Genomic DNA, 16,845 nt, shown 5'->3' with positions numbered 1-16,845 from the left:
TGACAATAGGGTGTCAATTTTAGATCTTTCCTTGCTTCTCATGTGGGCATTTATTGCTATAAATTTTCCTCTAGACACTGCTTTAAATGTGTCCCAGAGATTCTGGTATGTTGTGTCTTTGTTCTTGTTAGTTTCAAAGAACATCTTTATTTCTGTCTTCATTTCATTGTTTATCCAGTCAACATCAAGAGCCGTTGTTCATTTTCCATGAAATTGTGTTGTTCTGAGTTAGTTTCTGAATTCTGAGTTCTAACTCGATTGCACTGTGGTCTGAGAGACTATTTGTTACGATTTCCATTTTTTGCATTTGCTGAGGAGTGATTTACTTCTAATTATGTGGTCAGTTTTAGAGTAGGTGTGATGTGGTACTGAGAAGAATGTATATTCTATGGATTTGGGGTGGAGAGTTCTGTAAATGTCTATTAGGTTTGCTTGGTCCAGGTCTGAGTTCAAGCCCTGGATATCCCTGTTAATTTTCTGTCTCATTGATCTGTCTAATACTAACAGTGTAGTGTTAAGGTCTCCCACTATTATTGTGTGGGAGTCTAAGTCTCTTTGTAGGTCATTAAGAACTTGCTTTATGTATCTGGGTGCTCCTATATTAGGTGTGTATATATTTAGTATCGTTAGCTCTTCCTATTGTATTGATCCTTTTACCATTATGTAATGCCCTTCTTTGTCTCTTTTGATCTTTGTTGGTTTAAAGTCTATTTTATTAGAGACTAGGATTGCAACTCCTGCTTTTTTTTTTTTCTCTCCATTTGCTTGGTAAGTCTTCCTCCATCCCTTTATTTTAAGCCTATGTATATCCTTGCATGTGAGATGAGTTTCCTGGATACAGCACACCAATGGGTTTTGACTTTTTATCCAATTTGCCAATCTGTGTCTTTTGATTGTGGCATTTAGCCATTTACATTTAAGGTTAATATTGTTACATGTGAATTTGATCCTGCCATTTTGATGCTAGCTGGTTGTTTTGCCTGTTAGTTGATGCAGTTTCTTCATCGTGTTGATGCTCTTTACCATTTGGTATGTTTTTGGAGTGTCTGGTACTGGTTGTTCCTTTCTATGTTTAGTGCTTCTTTCAGGAGCTCTTGTAAAGCAGGCCTGGCGATGATGAAATCTCTGATCAATTGCTTGTCCATAAAGGATTTTATTTCTCCTTCGCTTATGAAGCTTAGTTTGGCTGGATATGAAATTCTAGGTTGAAAGTTATTTTCTTTAAGGATGTTGAATACTGGCCCCCACTCTCTTCTGGCTTGTAGGGTTTCTGCTGAAAGATCTGCTGTGAGTCTGATGGGATTCCCTTTGTGGGTAACCTGACCTTTCTTTCTGGTTGCCCTTAGCAGTTTTTCCTTCATTTCTACCCTGGTGAATCTGACGATTATGTGCCTTGGGGTTGCTCTTCTTGAGGAATATCTTTGTGGTGTTCTCTGTATTTCCTGGACTTGAATATTGGCCTGCCTTGCTAGGTTAGGGAAGTTCTCCTGGATAATATACTGAAGAGTGTTTTCCAACTTGGATTCATTCCCTCCATCACATTCAGGTACACCTATCAAACGTAGATTAGGTCTTTTCACATAATCCCATATTTCTTAGAGGTTTTATTCATTTCTTTTTACTCTTTTTTTCTCTAATCTTGCCTTCTTGTTTTATTTCATTGAGTTCATCTTTAATCTCTGATATCCTGTCTTCTGCTTAGTCAATTCGGCTATTGAAACTTGTGTATGTTTCGTGAAGCTCTCGTGTTGTGTTTTTCAGCTCCATCAATTCATTTATATTCTTCTCTAAGCTGTTTATTCTCTTTAGCATTTCGTCAAATCTTTTTTCAAGGTTCTTAGTTCCCCTGGCCTATAAAAGGTGGCCACAGGTAGCTATTTGGGAAGAAGGTGAGTGAAGACTGTACTTGCAAGCTAGGGTATCTACTGTGTATATACCAGGACCCTTGTGCTGTGGGCAAGAGCAAAAGATGAAAAGAGAAGGAAGATGGGCATAGGCTGGGGGCAGGAAGGTTAGGGTTGTTTTCCCTGCATGACCACGGTGTAGAGTGGACATCCAAGGAGGGTGTGCATTTGTTGAGCTAGGGAAATAAAGCCAATTTTATTTAACAGTTCATTAGCTTGATTTATAACTTTAAAATATTCAGCTATATAGTATCTGAGCCTTAATTTGTACTCCTACCCCAGGTCTTGCAAATGCTGGGGTGGGCCTCCCAAGGGCCCAGTGCATGAGACAAAAACTGTAGATCACATTGCCCAGAGCCTTGTGTAGAATTCTATAATAAAGCAAGGCAGTGTCATGCAGTGTGAGCTTTCAACCCCTTTCACCTTGACCATAATAATAATAATAATATGTACATTTGATGCTGGGACCTAGCATACATACACGTGTGAGTGCATGCACACACACACAATTAAAATTCATTCTTGATTCTTTGACACTAAGATGAGTTCTAGGCTTCAGCAGCTGGGTGGATGATGAGGTCTTTGGAAGAGCATGTGAAGGAACAGATTTTGGATGAGAAATCAATTCTTTTTCGGCTGTTGTTAAGTTTGGCATATATCTTACACATTCAAGTAGGGTCTGAGAGGAGATGTCAGAGGCAAGTCTGGAGCTCAGAGGTAAGACTGGAGATCACATTTTGGTGAAATCTATAGCATTATCCTTAGAAACCATGGGAGTCAATGAGCAAGTGAAGGAAGAAAGGGAGGAAGGACAGAGAAAAGAACAAGTTCAAGGAACTGGCCCTGGGCCAGCCCAGCATGGAGAGGTGGGAAAGAAGGAGAGTAAAACGGGAGGCTGACGGGAGCCACAGTTGAGGGTGTGCGGTGGGGAAGCCACGGCAAGGGTGTGTTTCCAGATGGGCTGGCTCCTTTTGTCAATTACTGCTGAGAGGGTGAGGGGAAATGAAGACAAAGAAATGACCACTGCATGTGGCAACAGGAGAACTTCGGTGACTTGACAAGAGCAGTTTCAGTGGAACACTGGACACGAAATTCTGATAGGAGTGAATTGAAGAGAAATTAGGCGGTGTGGAAGAGAATCTGATTTAGCAAATTTGATAACTGGTTTAGAAAGAGAATAGAGAGATGCGTTGGCAGGTGAAGGGGAGGCAAAGGTCAACTGAGGGGTTTTTTAAGATGGGCAAAGCCAGTCACGGTGGCTCATGCCTGTAATCCTGACACTTCAGGAGGATCAGGTGGGTGGATCATTTGATGCTGAGGTTCAAGACCAACCTGGGCAACATAGTGAAAGCCCATCTCTACCAAAAAAAAAAAAAAATTAGTCAGGTATGGTGTTGTATGTCTATAATCCCAGCTACTTAGGAGGCTGAAGTGGGAAGCTTGATTGAGCCCAGGAGGTGGAGGCTGAAGTGAGCCAAGATTACACCACTGCACTCCAGCCTGGGTGACAGAGAAAGACCCTGTCTTAGAAAAAAGAAGAAGAAAAGATGGGCAATAGCTATGGCAATGCTAGAAGAGAAGGCCATTTTTCTCCAATAGCCAGAGAAAGAAACAAGATCATTGCAGACAAGAAGTTCTAAAACAGGTGAGAATGATGGAATCAGGATACAGGTAGACGGGTTGGCCTTTGAAAGGAGGTGGAAACTTCATTCACTGTGACAGGCAGCAGGTCTGGACACACCCAGGTTACAATATTTGGAAACAAAAATCTGAGTGGGAGGGATGTTTCTCATGCTTTAAAAAAAAATCCATGCCTCTTTTGATAAACATAAAAATCAGAGGCCAGCTCTCCTTCTTCCTGAGATCTGCTCTGATTTGAGTTGACCAGGTCCTCATCTGCACTTCCACCTGGAAAATCACTGCTAAGTGGGCGCCAGAGTCCCTCTTCAGAGCTCCGCAGCCACCAAGGCCCTGTGGACCTTGACCTTATTTTGTATGATAAAAATTACAGGTTTTTTTCCCATTTTCCAATCATGTATCTACATCCACTTATATATTGAGAGTGATTATCTAAACCACATATCTCCCTCTTCCCTATCATGACGACTGAAAATCAAGTCACCAATTTAGAGATTAATGTCACTTACTTAGCAGTCTCTCAAAAATATTACTATTGAACAGGTTGTTTCCTTTCTATGCTTTTTCCCATCCCTCCCTTTCTTCCCCAGAATCGTTTGTAAATGTAGTTATATAGCCCAGGATTGTAGCAATGCAAGGGCACCTGGGACACTTGTTTAAAAACATATTTCTAGACCACGCCCTGGACAGATATAATGGCCATTCCTAAGCACAGGACCAGGTCATGGGCATCATGGCCATTCTCCTCAGATGAGTATCAGGCACACTGTGCTATTTTAGATGTCTAAACCAGTAGCTTGTATCTATCTTTTTTGTTTTAAAAATCTGCTTTTCTAAGACTTGGGAATAGGTTAGAAGCTACCATGAACTTGAGGAGAACTAGTTACTTTTTCCTGGGGTCTGGTCATTTGTACCTCACCAATTACTGCTTCCTCGTGGACCAGAGCTCAGCACAGCCAGCAGCTTTCCTTGCGCTTCATCCATCAGGGGTCTGCACAACAAGGAGTTGAACGGGCAGACCAGGGACTTACCAAAAGCTCAACCCTGGGCCCCTGGGGCTGCTGGAGGTGGCTACATAGGTGAAGGCTCCATCTCTGCTATCTTTCCCCTGCCCATTTTGTACCATCTTGCTCTTGGGAAAGTGGAATTAACACCTCCTTCCAGGCTGGGTTAGTCTCATTCAAACACTTCCGCGTGCTTCCACCCTCAGCGCTCAGCTTCCTACACAGGTGGGGGCTGTCTGGATGCACAAGGTGATTCCTCCAGACCTTCCTTGGATTGGGTCTTTGTCTGTTAATTGGCACTTTGTGACAAGTCACCTTCCCATTGCAATGTCTAGTTGTGAGGCTACCTCATGACTCAATTTCCAGTGGGTTTAAAGCAGTGCTGGGTTTTTCATGTGAGGGTTTCTATGTCAGAGCTCTTGCTGGTCCATCTACCTGTCTCTACCATGTTCGCATCAGCTACACTTTTAGATCTCCACATGCTCCCGCCCACCCTCCCCAACCCCCTTTTCTGCTCCCATGATCATTTCTATCTCTTTACCATTGTCAGAATTCTTCCCTTTGCCCAGAATGTCTTTATCCCAAAGCCTCAAGCCCCACCTCTTTCCTAAGCTTTCCCTGACTCTCATTTGTCTAAACTCCCTAGTCCTCTTCTTAATGTGTGCCCTGTGGATAAATCTCAGTAAGTCTGCAAATTTCTCTCTGCCCATTGACATGCTATGTTCTCTCTTACATCCTGGCCTTTTGAGGGACTGTTCTGGCTGTCTAGAAGACTCTCTTCTCCTCCTCCACTTCAGCCTTCCAGCCCCGCTTCACCACACACACACTTTATCGTATGAACTTTCTTCCCAGAAATATGCAGACATTTATGAGGATCCACTTAGTTGGCAATTAATCAGATATGGCCTTACGTTAACCTCTTCTGTAGCTGGCTCAAGTGCATTAGACCTGACCTCTGTCGCTCAAATCATAAGTTTTATGATGTCAGGGACTCGTGAACTACATCTTTTATCCCTCCCCAGCACACATACAGTGTGTGCGCACCTATGCACACATGCACACACACCCATACACACCCTCACTTCCTTTCCTATGTCCCGTGCCTCCATGATGGGCATTTCCCTCTCTCAGTTGCCCTCTATACCCGTTCCTTCAGGTCACAACTCAGATATTGCTTATTCCAGAAAGCCTTCCTCTGCCCACGCCAGCCCCTGCAACAGCCTAGATCAGGTGCCCATGTTCGCTTCTTCCAGGGAACCCTGTGCGATCTGTCATGGGATGTATTATACTGCTCAGTGGGTGTTGATTGGTATCACTCACTAAATGATTTGTGCCTTAGGGAGGGATGCTGGCTGGCTTGCTGTCACAGGACAGGCATTCGATAAACCCTTGTTGAATGATTTAATAAAGAGAGCTGTGGATGAATGGCTGGATGGATGCACCTAAGTGAAACGAAACTGGAAAGGAAAGCCTGTTGCGACATTCCTGCACCATGCTCCCAGCACCGCGCTGAGGTCACATGGAGGCTATATGTTGTTTGAGGTCACCTGACACATACTATGTTTCCTTGGAGTGAGTGATATAGTTTTGATGATCATCTCAAGGGTTTGGTGTGTGGGTCCTTATAGGTTTGGCTTTGGTGGTGAGGCTGAAGCTAGGGGTTTACTTAAGGTAAGTCTCGGGCATAGGGATGGGGGTGAACATAGAGCTGGCCTAAGGTTGTGAATAGGGTTGGGGATGGAAAGAGGCTGAAGTTGAGACTAAGGGTAGAAATGAGAATAAGGGCAGGGCACAGTGGCTCAATTCCAGCATTTTGGGAGGCCAAGGCAGGCAGATCACTTGAGGCCAGGAGTTTGAGACCAGCTTGGTCAACATAGTAAAAACTCCATCTCTACAACAAAGACAAAAATTAGCCAGGCATGGTGGCATGCACCTGTAGTCCCAGCTACTTGGGAAGTTGAGATGGGAGGATTGCTTGAGCCCAGGAGGTTGAGGGTATAGTGAATCATGATCACACCACTGCTCTCCAGCCTGGGTGACAGAGCAAGACAAAAAAGAAAGAAAAGAAAAGGAAAAAAAAGAAAAGAAAAGAAAAGGAAGGAAGGAAAGAAAAGAAGGAAAGAAAGAAAGAAAGAAAGAAAGAAAGAAAGAAAGAAAGAAAGAAAGAAAGGAAGAAAGAGAAAGAAAGGAAGGAAGGAAGAAGGGAGGGAGGGAGGGAAGGAAGGAAAGAAGGAAGGAAGGAGAGAGAGAGAGAAAGGAAGGAAAGAAAGAAAGAGAGAGAGAAAGAGAAAGAAAGGAAGGAAAGAAAGAAAAAAAGAAAGGAAGGAAGGAAGGAAAGAAAGAAAAAGAAAGAAAGAAAAGAAATAAAGAAAGAAAGAGGGAAGAAGGAGAAGAAGAAGGAAGAGGAGGAGGAGGGAGAGAGAGAGGGAGGGAAGGAAAGAAAAGAAAAAGAAATGAGAATCTGGCTGTGGCTAAGGATAGGCTGAGGCTGAGCTAATAATGGGGAGAGGGCTGGATCTGGGGTTGAATGTTAGGTTGGGCTGGGGCCTGGGCTGGGTCCTGGGCTAGGGCTGGAGAGAGGGCTGGAGCTGGGAAGTGTATGGGGCTGGGATATAGCTAGAGATGGGGCTCCCTCTGCATTAATCTCCTCTCCCTGCAGTATCAGGGGCTCTGAGGATCCTCCCAGAAGTAAAGGTAGAGGGGGAGCTGGGCGGATCAGTTACCATCACGTGCCCACTTCCTGAAACACCTATGAGGATATATCTGTGCCGGGAGATGGCTGAATCTAGAGCATGTGCTACCGTGGTATCCACCAACAACTTCATCAAGAATGAATACAAGGGCCGAGTCACTCTGACACAAAACCCACACAAGAATCTGTTCCTAGTGAAGGTAACAGAACTGACCAGAAATGACAGCGGCGTCTACGCCTGTGGAGCGGGCATACATACAGACGGAGGAAAGACCCAGAAAGTCACCCTGAATGTCCACAGTGGTAGGTTCCTCTGCTGATTGGAGGCTCAGCCTACCCAGAAAATGTTTCCACTTGGGAAGATCGGAACAGCCATCTAATTGTAACAGTCCCCAGACTCTTACACTGTTGCCATATAAGCCACATAATGATTGAGATCCATATGAAACCCCAAAGTCAATTAACTTCATGGTCCACAGAATTTTCTACCCATCATGGATGAAAGGAACAAGATAGGTGCTCTCTTTCGATTTTCCATCCTACCCAGGGCATGGGGGCAGTGAAGGCTTGAGATTGAGGAGAAGTTCTGAGATGGAGGAAATTGGGAGCAAAAGGAAATAACTATCCTACATAACGTTCCACGAGAAATAAAGGAAAGATACTAATTTATCAAGCCACATTTACAGGCCAATCTTATTACTCTATGACCCGATCCTTTGTTTCTCTGGAATCCCACCTTTCTCCTTTCCTCCACTGAGTTCCCCACACATACACAGCACTAATTCAACAGCCTGGAAGACCTCTGCCGATTTTGCAGGAAATGTTGACTGGGCTGGGGGAACCAGTATGTGTTTCCTCCAGGGAAGCCCCAAACCCAGCTCTTCTTCTGCTCCTTTCTATGGACCCTGCCCTCATCCCCTCACTGTCATCCACTTTGACTATATTAGCTTCAGCTTAGGCCAACAGGCCCTTCCCCAAGCCTCAGTCTCCCCCTAGAGACCACTAACGTATTCCTCTTCCCTCCAATAGAATACGAGCCATTATGGAAAGAGCAGCCAGCGCCTGAGACTCCAAATTGGTTTCATCTGCTCCATTTGTTCCAGATGCCTGCACACGCCGGCTCTTCGAAATCCGTACCCAGAGGTCAGTTCACCGCAGCAATGGGGGATGGGGGAGATACTGTGGCAGTGTGAAAATGGAGTAGGGGGTCTATGTTAAGTTCATAGAGTGACTGGCAGAGCTGAGCTAAGTCTTAGGTGTATATTCCCTGCCTTTAGAGAGGGTGCCTACCTCCCTGAGATCTGCTGTCCATATCCTTCAAGCCTGTGGGACAGCCAGGACACGTGCTCTTAGCTGCAGAACTTACATATTACCACCAGGTGGCACCACAAGCAATGACGTTTGTGCTCCACTCACAAAATTTAGCTCTTTTATGAATGACTGCAGAAAAAAGACTGGGCAGACATTTCCCAGCAGGAGATCATCATGTCTCCTGCTTCCCACAGGGCTGTCTTCTACCTGCTGGCATCTAATGATTTTAGCTCTATTTTGCAACTAAAAGGTTGATGTTCATACCGATGATACCTTTACATTTCAATATCATCGTCCCATTTTAAATGCATTTTGACATGCAATATTTCCATCATATTATCCCATATGCCTGTGAGGTGGACACATTAATTGAACATTATTACACAATAGGCGACCCTGCTGAGAGCCAAGAGGGATAATGTGGCTGAACAGATTATATAGCCAAGGTTGTGACTGATAGGGGTGAGATGGGGGAGAATAGATTAGCACACAAATACAGCACGAGGCAGAGAGGGAAAAGGACTACAAAAAAGGTTTTTCCCTGCTCAGAGGTGGGTAAGCTGTTCTACCTTGGAAGTCAGGGAAGGCTTCCTGGAAGAAATGGCATTTGAAGAAAATATACTTGGAATTGACTAGGTCTAGATGGCATGTTAAGAAGGCATTTTAGCCCATGAGGATGCGAGAACAATAGTAGCCTGCACAGAAGGGAAGGGTACGTTGTGGGAAGCGGTGGTGACCTAACCCTGTTAGAGAACAGAGTGTATAATATCACTTTTTCCTGCTACCTCCTCCAGTTACCACACCAGCTCAAAGGACCAAGGTCCCTCCAGTCCACCACCCCTCCCCCACCACCCAAATCATCCACCGTCCTCAAGTGTCCAGAGCATCTTCAATAGTAGCTGACAAGCCCCCAACTCTCCTGCCATCCACTACAGCCTCAGAGATCTCAGCTCGAGGGGTGCTGCTCAAGCCTCGGACGGTCAGCTACAGCCACCACACCAGGCTGCACAGGCAGAGGTAAGAGACCACTATACAGGATCTAGAGTTAGGCTAGAATTAGGAGATCCACAGAAATCCACTGCATTGCCCACTATTAGAGGCCCTCCTTGACTTTGTCTCTAGGCCACTGTGAAATATACCACCTATGAGTATAACCCATTAACTCATTAGTTCCTTTAACAAGAATACACTTGTCAATGGCCCAGCATTGATCCTGTAGAAAGAAGGGAGACCCAGCTCTTTCAGTCACTCTGATCATTCAAATCTATGTTGATGGGGAAGAACTAATGAGAATAAAAATAGAATTAACTATTAAACTAGTAATATTAAAATTGCTTTCACCCATTCCTTTTACTGTTTAATGTGTCTACTAGGAAATTTAATATTACACATGTGACTCTGTGACTCACTTATCTATTGGACAGCTCCAGTTTAAAGCCTGGGGTTCAGTCCAGGGTAGTACTGCAATATACCACAAGGGGGCAGCATTATAGAAGACTCCAAAGGAAAAAAAAATTTATAATAATCAAAATTGTTTTTCCATAAGCAAAGACAAAGGTGGAGGGGACCTCCAAAATCATTTGGGTTCTATAGGTAGGAGAAACTGGGACCAAGAGAGCCAAGTGGTTTCAAAGAGAATCAGGACTCCTGATTTCTAGTTCAATAGAACCAGGACTCCCGATTCCTGTTAGTTCAGAATACATCAATTCCAACCAGCATTTTCTTACCCTCTACTATGTGGCAGGCACTGTGCTATGTTCTGAAGATGTGAAAAGATAACACTGTGCAACATCCAGGTCTTACTAACATAAGTCTGACTGTGATAAAGTCTGAAACAGTCATGAACACAGGAATTAGAAACCCAAAGCACACACACACACAAATGATTCTGGCTTACTGTAATTAGGAACATAAGAGGACTTACACAATGTCCCTTTAAGAGAAGTAAGATTTCAATATGCAGAGAAAATTGAAGGGAGAACTTCCAGGCAGAAGGAGCACTATGAGAAAAACATCCTTTTCCTCACCATTGTAAGGAACTAGCCCAGTCAATATTTGCAATAATCTCGTGAAGAAACCGAGGTGCGAAACATTGGAAGGTGTGTTAAATTCTTTACATCCACTCTTATTTCATCCTTATAGCAATTCTGCGAAATACATTTTACTATACCCATTTATGGAGAGATAAGGCTCAGAGAGGTTAGGAGACTCGTTCAAGATCACACAGGCAGTAAAAGGCAGAATCTGAATTTGAATTCGAGTTTTGTGGCTTCATAGGCAAGTCTTTTTGAGCGGGGGGATGGAGTGAATTCTGTTAATAAAGGGACAAACCTGTAAGTCCTCTCCGAAAATGCTGTCCACACAGGAGCGCGCCCTCAACCTACCTCCTTTAATAATCTCTACCCCCCTCTCTCCCTTTCCTTCCCACCCCAGAGCATTGGACTATGGCTCACAGTCTGGGAGGGAAGGCCAAGGATTTCACATCCTCATCCCGACCGTCCTGGGCCTTTTCCTGCTGGCACTTCTGGTGCTGATGGTGAAAAGGGCTGTTCACAGGAGGAAAGGTGAGCGGCTGGGCTGGAGGCTTGGGTAGGGAGAGCTGAACCGCCCAAAGAGCCCAGAGCGTTCAGAACCCCCTTTTGAACCTCCAGGGGAAACTCAGGGAGCTTTCAATGAGCAGCCTGGGGTGCAGGGAAGTGGGGGTCACTGGTCTGAGGACGAGGGTGGCCTGGGCCCTTTGGTCTTCTGGGCAGGTCAAGGCGGTGCCTCGTACATTTCGCACGCTTGGAACATCTCCAGGACACACACTGCCAAGCCCTGGGGAGGAGGCAGCCTTTCATTTGGGGAGGGTGGCACGGGCCTCTGATGCCATTTTCCTTCCTCTTCCTGCGGCTTTGCGGGGAAGCCCTCTCCAGGCGGGCCCGTCGACTGGCCGTGAGGATGCGCGGCCTGGAGAGCTCCCAGCCGCCCCGCGGGTCGCAGCAAAATCGCTCCCAAAACATCTACAGCGCCTGCCCGCGGCGCGCTCCTGGGGCTGACGCTGCAGGTGAGCGGCCGGGAGCGCCGCGGGGAGAAGCGGAGACAGTGCGCTGTCTCCGGGAAAGCCGGGCGAGGCGGGGAGTCCTCCTAAGTCCCAGGGCTTCCAGTAGGGTGGGGCTGGGGGTTTAGGGCTGGGGAGAGGGGCTGGGGCGGGTGAGGCCGGGGGGCGGGGGGAGGGGGCGGGTGAGGCCGGGGGGCGGGGGGAGAGGGCGGGGGCCGAGGCGGGCGGGGGGCAGGGGGCGTGGGGGAGAGGCGGGGGGCAGGGGGCGGGGGTGTGAGGCGGGGGGGGCAGGGGGGCGAGGCCTGGGGGCAGGGGGCGCGGGACACTGCAGTTGGAGGGTGGGGCTGGAGCCTGGGCCACCGCCTCACCCAGCCCTCGCTGTTCCCTAGGCAATGGGGAGACCCCCGTTCCAGGCTCTAGGGCGCCGTTGTCCCCCGCCCTGCTGCAGGTAAGCTCCGCTCCGGCGGTGATTGGCAGCCGCGTCCCGACTCCGCAGCCCCAGCCCTGGGCGGGACCCGAATGCAGCTCCCTGCGCTGCCGCAGTGATCTAGAAAGCGGGTTTCCCAGCAGCTCCTGGGCCCTGAGCCGAGGAACAAGTTGTTTCAGTTTCCTCCTTCTTCGGTGTCAGGAGGTTGAATACCGGAACTGTGTAGACCTGGTTCAATGGCTTCTAGCTAAGCAGTTCTCAAGGGATACCTGCGTGCTGGATGCCGCTGGCTTAGCAGGGAATGATAGGCAGCAGTTCCACAGTTGCGTGAAAGGCTTTCTGGTGGAGGAGATTCGATTTCTAGGAGGTCCTAAGGTGGAAGCTCCCCAGTTTCACCTTCCTGTGCGCGAGAACTTTCTGGTAAGCTCTCGAAGGTGAGAGGAGGTAATTTATCCTTCACTGGAGGCAGTTAGGCCTGGTCTAGAGGATGACTTAGGAGAGATGTAGACAGGATTCAACACCTTCAGTGAGGAGGATTCAGGTTTAGATCCAGAGTGGACGGAGGGAACTCGAGTTTCCATTAACGGCCACTGATGGATGGTTGGGTAGAAAGCTTTCATTCATCTTTAAGAACTGAGATGAGAAAGCTTTTTATTCTCTAAAGTAGCATACAGTGTCCAAAACAGGCAGAACCCAGAATTTAAAAAAATTTTAAAGGGTGTGGTAAAAACTCCTAGTTTTTTTTTTTGTTTGTTTGTTTGTTTTTAAGTGATTTGATTCTGATTGCAAAATACAGGTGAGGAGCACGGGCAATGCCTGTAACCCCTTGGTTGCCCATCTTCCCACTCTATGCTCCTATAAATACCCTTTGTACAACAGCAAGCTTATGGTGTCCTCAAACGCTTGCACATTCTAACAGCTGCAGAGTATAGTATAGGACCAGGTGGAAAGTTAAACAAATGCCCCACTCACAAGGTAGGGCCCCTCCAATTAGTCTTCGTACTCCCTTTTGCTAATAGGAACTGCTTGCTCTTCCTATTGGTCATAGATAATTACACCTGCACAATTCTCCGAGTGCTTTCAAGTAATCTCAGAAGGCAGTGACTAAGACCCTTTCCTTGCTCCCAGCTTCCTATGTCCCAGGCTGCCTGTGGCACCCGGACTGCTGCTGCCCCCGGGTCCCGCACATTCCAGGATGAGGATGGAGGAAGAGCAGGCAGGCCAAGCATGAGGAATTAGCAGTCTTTACCAGGCTCAGACCAGGAGTCCGTGGGTCTTGAGGACCTCTGTGTATTTGTCAGTTTTCTCCTCCACGTTCTTCTCGGCCTGTTTCCGTAGTCTCATAAGCTGTTTCTTCTTCTGGTAGGGGACCTTGGCCTTCTCCTTCCTCTTCTCCTCCACGGTGGCTGTCACTGCCTGGTTCTTCCAGCCAACCTCGTGAGCCAGGTGCCCCAGATAGGCAGACTTTCTTGTAGGCTTCAGACGCACGGCCTTGAGAGCAGCAAGAACCACCGCCCGCTTTTTCTTGTCCTAGGGTGGTGGGATGCCGTCAAACATGTTGGGGTGCCCCAGGGCAGCCTGGCCTCACTTGGCCCCGCGGGGCAGCATGCCTCGCACGGTCCGCCGGAAGATGCCGCTGGTGGCCCGGAAGTGGTGGGGACCTGAAAGTAGTGGGGTCCCGGAAGTAGTGGGGTCCCGGAAGTGGTGGGGTCCCGGAAGTGGCGGGGTCCCGGAAGTGGCGGGGTCCCGGAAGTGATAGGGGCCTCTGAAAGAATTGGTGTTCATCCGCTTGCGTAGGAAAACTGGTACTTCAACTTGTTTCTGTAGAAATTTCTAGAAATGTTGATGCCCTCGCAGCGTATAACTACCACCTTCCAGCTCAGCAGTACCTGCTTAGCCGCGATGGCCGCCAGGCGGCCCAGGAGATGGCCTCGACCATTGAGGACCTGCACCTCCGCCATCTTCGGCAGCCATCTGGGAAGAGAAGATCCCTGTTTTGAGTGTAGATTAAGTTAATGCAGCCGACTCCAAAAGACAAGGCTTAGGCAGTGGAAGCCTAATTCCCTCTCCTCAAGTAAAGGCTCAGAGGCACAGAGACGGGAAGAGGTGGCCTGAGCCCGTGAGCCAAGGGGTCGTCTCCAGACTGAAATTCCCTCCACCTGTTTGCTGTACGGTCCTTTGGAGTCTCGCCTGCTTCGTGGTCAGTACCTGTACTCAGGCACCAGGACCGTGTGCACATCCCAGCTCACAGGAGGGAGGAAGAGAATGCTGCTTCTTAAGCCCATGACCCTGAAGTTTCCCACCATTTCCACTTGCATCCTACAGGCTGAAACTTAACTTTCCCTTGAAGGGAAGTGACCCTCCCTTCAAGGGAGGCTGAAAAATGTCATCCCCAGCTGATCAATAGTGGGCCTGGCTAAAAAGGGAAGAGTGGTACCCAGCAACAAGAGGCAGTTCTGCGCAGTCCCCTCTGGCTTCTCTGGCTGGCCCTTCCCCGCCCCCCGCTAGAGAAGGTGCGAATCTGCGTGGCGGTGATGCAGCACTGTCTGTCCACTCCGCCTTTCCAGCAGCCCTTTTCTCTGAAACTGCCCTGTGACCACACAGACCCTCACCTGGGCCTGCACCTTGCTCCAAGCTGACCCTGCCTCTCTACTTGAAACTCTCATTCCCACTATTAGGGGCAAAAAACTTGATGGAACAAATTTATAACAAGGTGCCTATGCTTAATGATTCATTATTATAGTCTCCGCGGGGAGTATTTCCATTTCTTAAGCCAAGTAAGTTAAATGATGAACTATAACAAGCAGTGAAAGATAAATTTTTGTTTATTTTTAAACAAATCTAAAACTTTCGTTATTATCAAAGAAAGTTAGTTAAAACATAATCGAAGATAGTGTGCAAAAGATATGCATCTTGATATTTCTCTTTTCTCTGTGTCACCTTCAATTTCGTGCATCATTTCTCCTATTGTTATGTGCTGGTTAATTTGCTTCAGGTTGACACCTTAAGCTGTTCTGGGATCCAGGTTTTTCTTGACTGGTCTTACATCATCTAAGGGGAGTGCCACCCACATGTGCTTATTAGCTGTCTTTCATTGATTACTTGACTGAGTTTCATCCTCACTGACATTTATACCAGGACCATCTAATTTTCGTTCTTAGTTTTCTTTGCTCTCATTGTTACTTCTCTTTTCCACCTTTCTTTTATTTCTTTTCTGTTTTGTGACTTCTTATTTCCTTAACTGATGGAAGGCATTTTTTCGAAGCAAGCTGCTGCTGTTTCCCTCTTTAGTAAAGTACAAAATATATAAAAGTTCCTTTCAATGAGTACTTATGGAATGCCTACTGTGTTCAGGGTGCTGGTCATCTAGTTCTCAGAGCTTGTGTTTAAATACATAACCATCCCCCTCGTGGCCTTCTTCTTTGGCACAGTCCTGTCTTCTGAGAACTGACCATCCTCAAGGTGGATGATCCTGAAGTTTCCTTCTTGGGAAGAGGAGCACCAGTGTGCCTTGTGGGCTGCCATCTTATCCCCTTCACCACCCATCCCCTTCCTGGAAGGCACTGTCACAACTCCACATCACAGCATCTCTGAGCCTTACAATGGTGCAGAGGGTGACTCACCCTACTTCTGAATAACTTCCTAAGAAGATGCATATTTATTCCACAAGTCACAGCATCTTATCCCCCAGGGGGTACTCCTGTGGCAGCTGGGTCTCTTTCAGGCCCATGCTTAGCCACATGATTTTACTCTGAGCCCCATTTAAGGTATTTCCTGCCTACATTAGGCCTCAGTGATTTCCAGTTACCTCGGGCGAGGCACCAGCATGAAAATCCCCAGGGTTACGGCACTTGATGGAGCTGAGCCGCCTCTGTGCCTTTGCCTTCTGGAACTCAGCAGCCATGCCCACGCCCCATTGTCTGCTACGAAAATCTACCTGGGGAGATATTAAAATCACCCTATCCAGATCCAGTGATGCCTCTTTCATTGTCCCCAGGTGTCTGAATCTCCTTGGCTCCATACCCCGTCCCTGAAGACCAGCTGTGAATACGCGAGCCTCTACTTCCAGCCTGCCGCCAAGATGGAGGACAGTGATTCAAACGACTACATCAATGTTCCTGCCTGACAACTCCCCAGCTGTCCCCTGACCCCAGGCCCAGACTGTGGTGCCAAGGAGTCTCGCCTGTCTGCTGATATCCAATACCTGCTTCATGTGTTCTCAGAGCCATCATCACTTCCCCTGCCCCATCTCAAATCCCATCCCCTTCTATCTGTGCCCTGAGCGTGGCTCTGCCCCCAGGTCCTCTTGCACACCTTAGCAGCCCCCTGTAGTCAACAGGTAAGGTCTAGGCATGCAGAGCAGTTGTCACAATGCGACTTGCTCCCTTTTTAAGCCATCTAACAGGCTATGGGATTTGCAGTGTGTTTCTTCAATGTCTTTGACCACAGGGTTGTTGCTGCCTAGGCTCTAGATCACATGGCATCAGGCTGGGGCAGAGGCAGAACTATTCTCAGGCATCCTTCCCAGGTTTGGGTCTTACACAAATAGAAGTCTCATTTTCTGAGTTATGTGGATAAGCCTCAGCCCCATGGACTAGGCAGGGGTCTATTATGAAAACACTCCCAGAAATGGCTTTGCCCTGATCCAAAAGTTAGCACCTGCTAGTGAACATCTACTTATCTCAAGTTATATGCTAAGGGCAATTTATCTTGGTGTGATGACGTATTCTAAATTTTCAGAACCGAGCTTGTTAGTGAGATTTGCATATTAAAAAGTCTTTGCCATCTCTTTATCTTTCTTCCATAGCCTGATGCTGATATTTGTGCAC

General features: G+C 47.3%; 1 protein-coding gene and 1 pseudogene across 5 annotated transcripts in view; one reads left to right on the top strand and one right to left on the bottom strand.

The window, feature by feature from the left end:
- The window catches only part of FCMR (Fc fragment of IgM receptor), a 21,912-nt gene extending 5,103 nt beyond the window's left edge, over nt 1–16,809 (top strand). The window contains exons 2-8 of one of the 4 annotated variants that reach the window (XM_032289038.1): nt 7,206–7,541; nt 8,268–8,381; nt 9,485–9,566; nt 10,983–11,113; nt 11,455–11,595; nt 11,979–12,037; nt 16,014–16,809. In XM_032289038.1, coding sequence (XP_032144929.1) covers nt 7,206–7,541; nt 8,268–8,381; nt 9,485–9,566; nt 10,983–11,113; nt 11,455–11,595; nt 11,979–12,037; nt 16,014–16,142 — 992 coding nt within the window. In that variant the 3' untranslated portion in view covers nt 16,143–16,809. Of the gene's footprint in view, nt 1–7,205; nt 7,542–8,267; nt 8,382–9,343; nt 9,567–10,982; nt 11,114–11,454; nt 11,596–11,978; nt 12,038–16,013 lie in introns of all 4 variants that reach the window. The other 3 variants (XM_032289037.1, XM_032289040.1, XM_032289039.1) reach the window with 3 other exon arrangements.
- On the bottom strand, nt 12,778–14,010 carry LOC116558827 (annotated as a pseudogene). Its single transcript, XR_004272182.1, has 2 exons — nt 13,780–14,010; nt 12,778–13,677 (listed from the first exon to the last, which is right to left on the bottom strand). The product of XR_004272182.1 is annotated as a 60S ribosomal protein L13a-like (transcript).
- Nucleotides 16,810–16,845: the final 36 nt, after the last annotated feature.

This window comes from Sapajus apella, unplaced genomic scaffold (genome assembly GCF_009761245.1).
Source record: "Sapajus apella isolate SASKATOON/1434 unplaced genomic scaffold, GSC_monkey_1.0 scaffold22, whole genome shotgun sequence".
Classification (NCBI taxonomy): Eukaryota; Metazoa; Chordata; class Mammalia; order Primates; family Cebidae; genus Sapajus; species Sapajus apella.
Note: the sequence above shows the minus strand (reverse complement) of the source record. Positions and strands in the feature narration are given on the sequence as shown.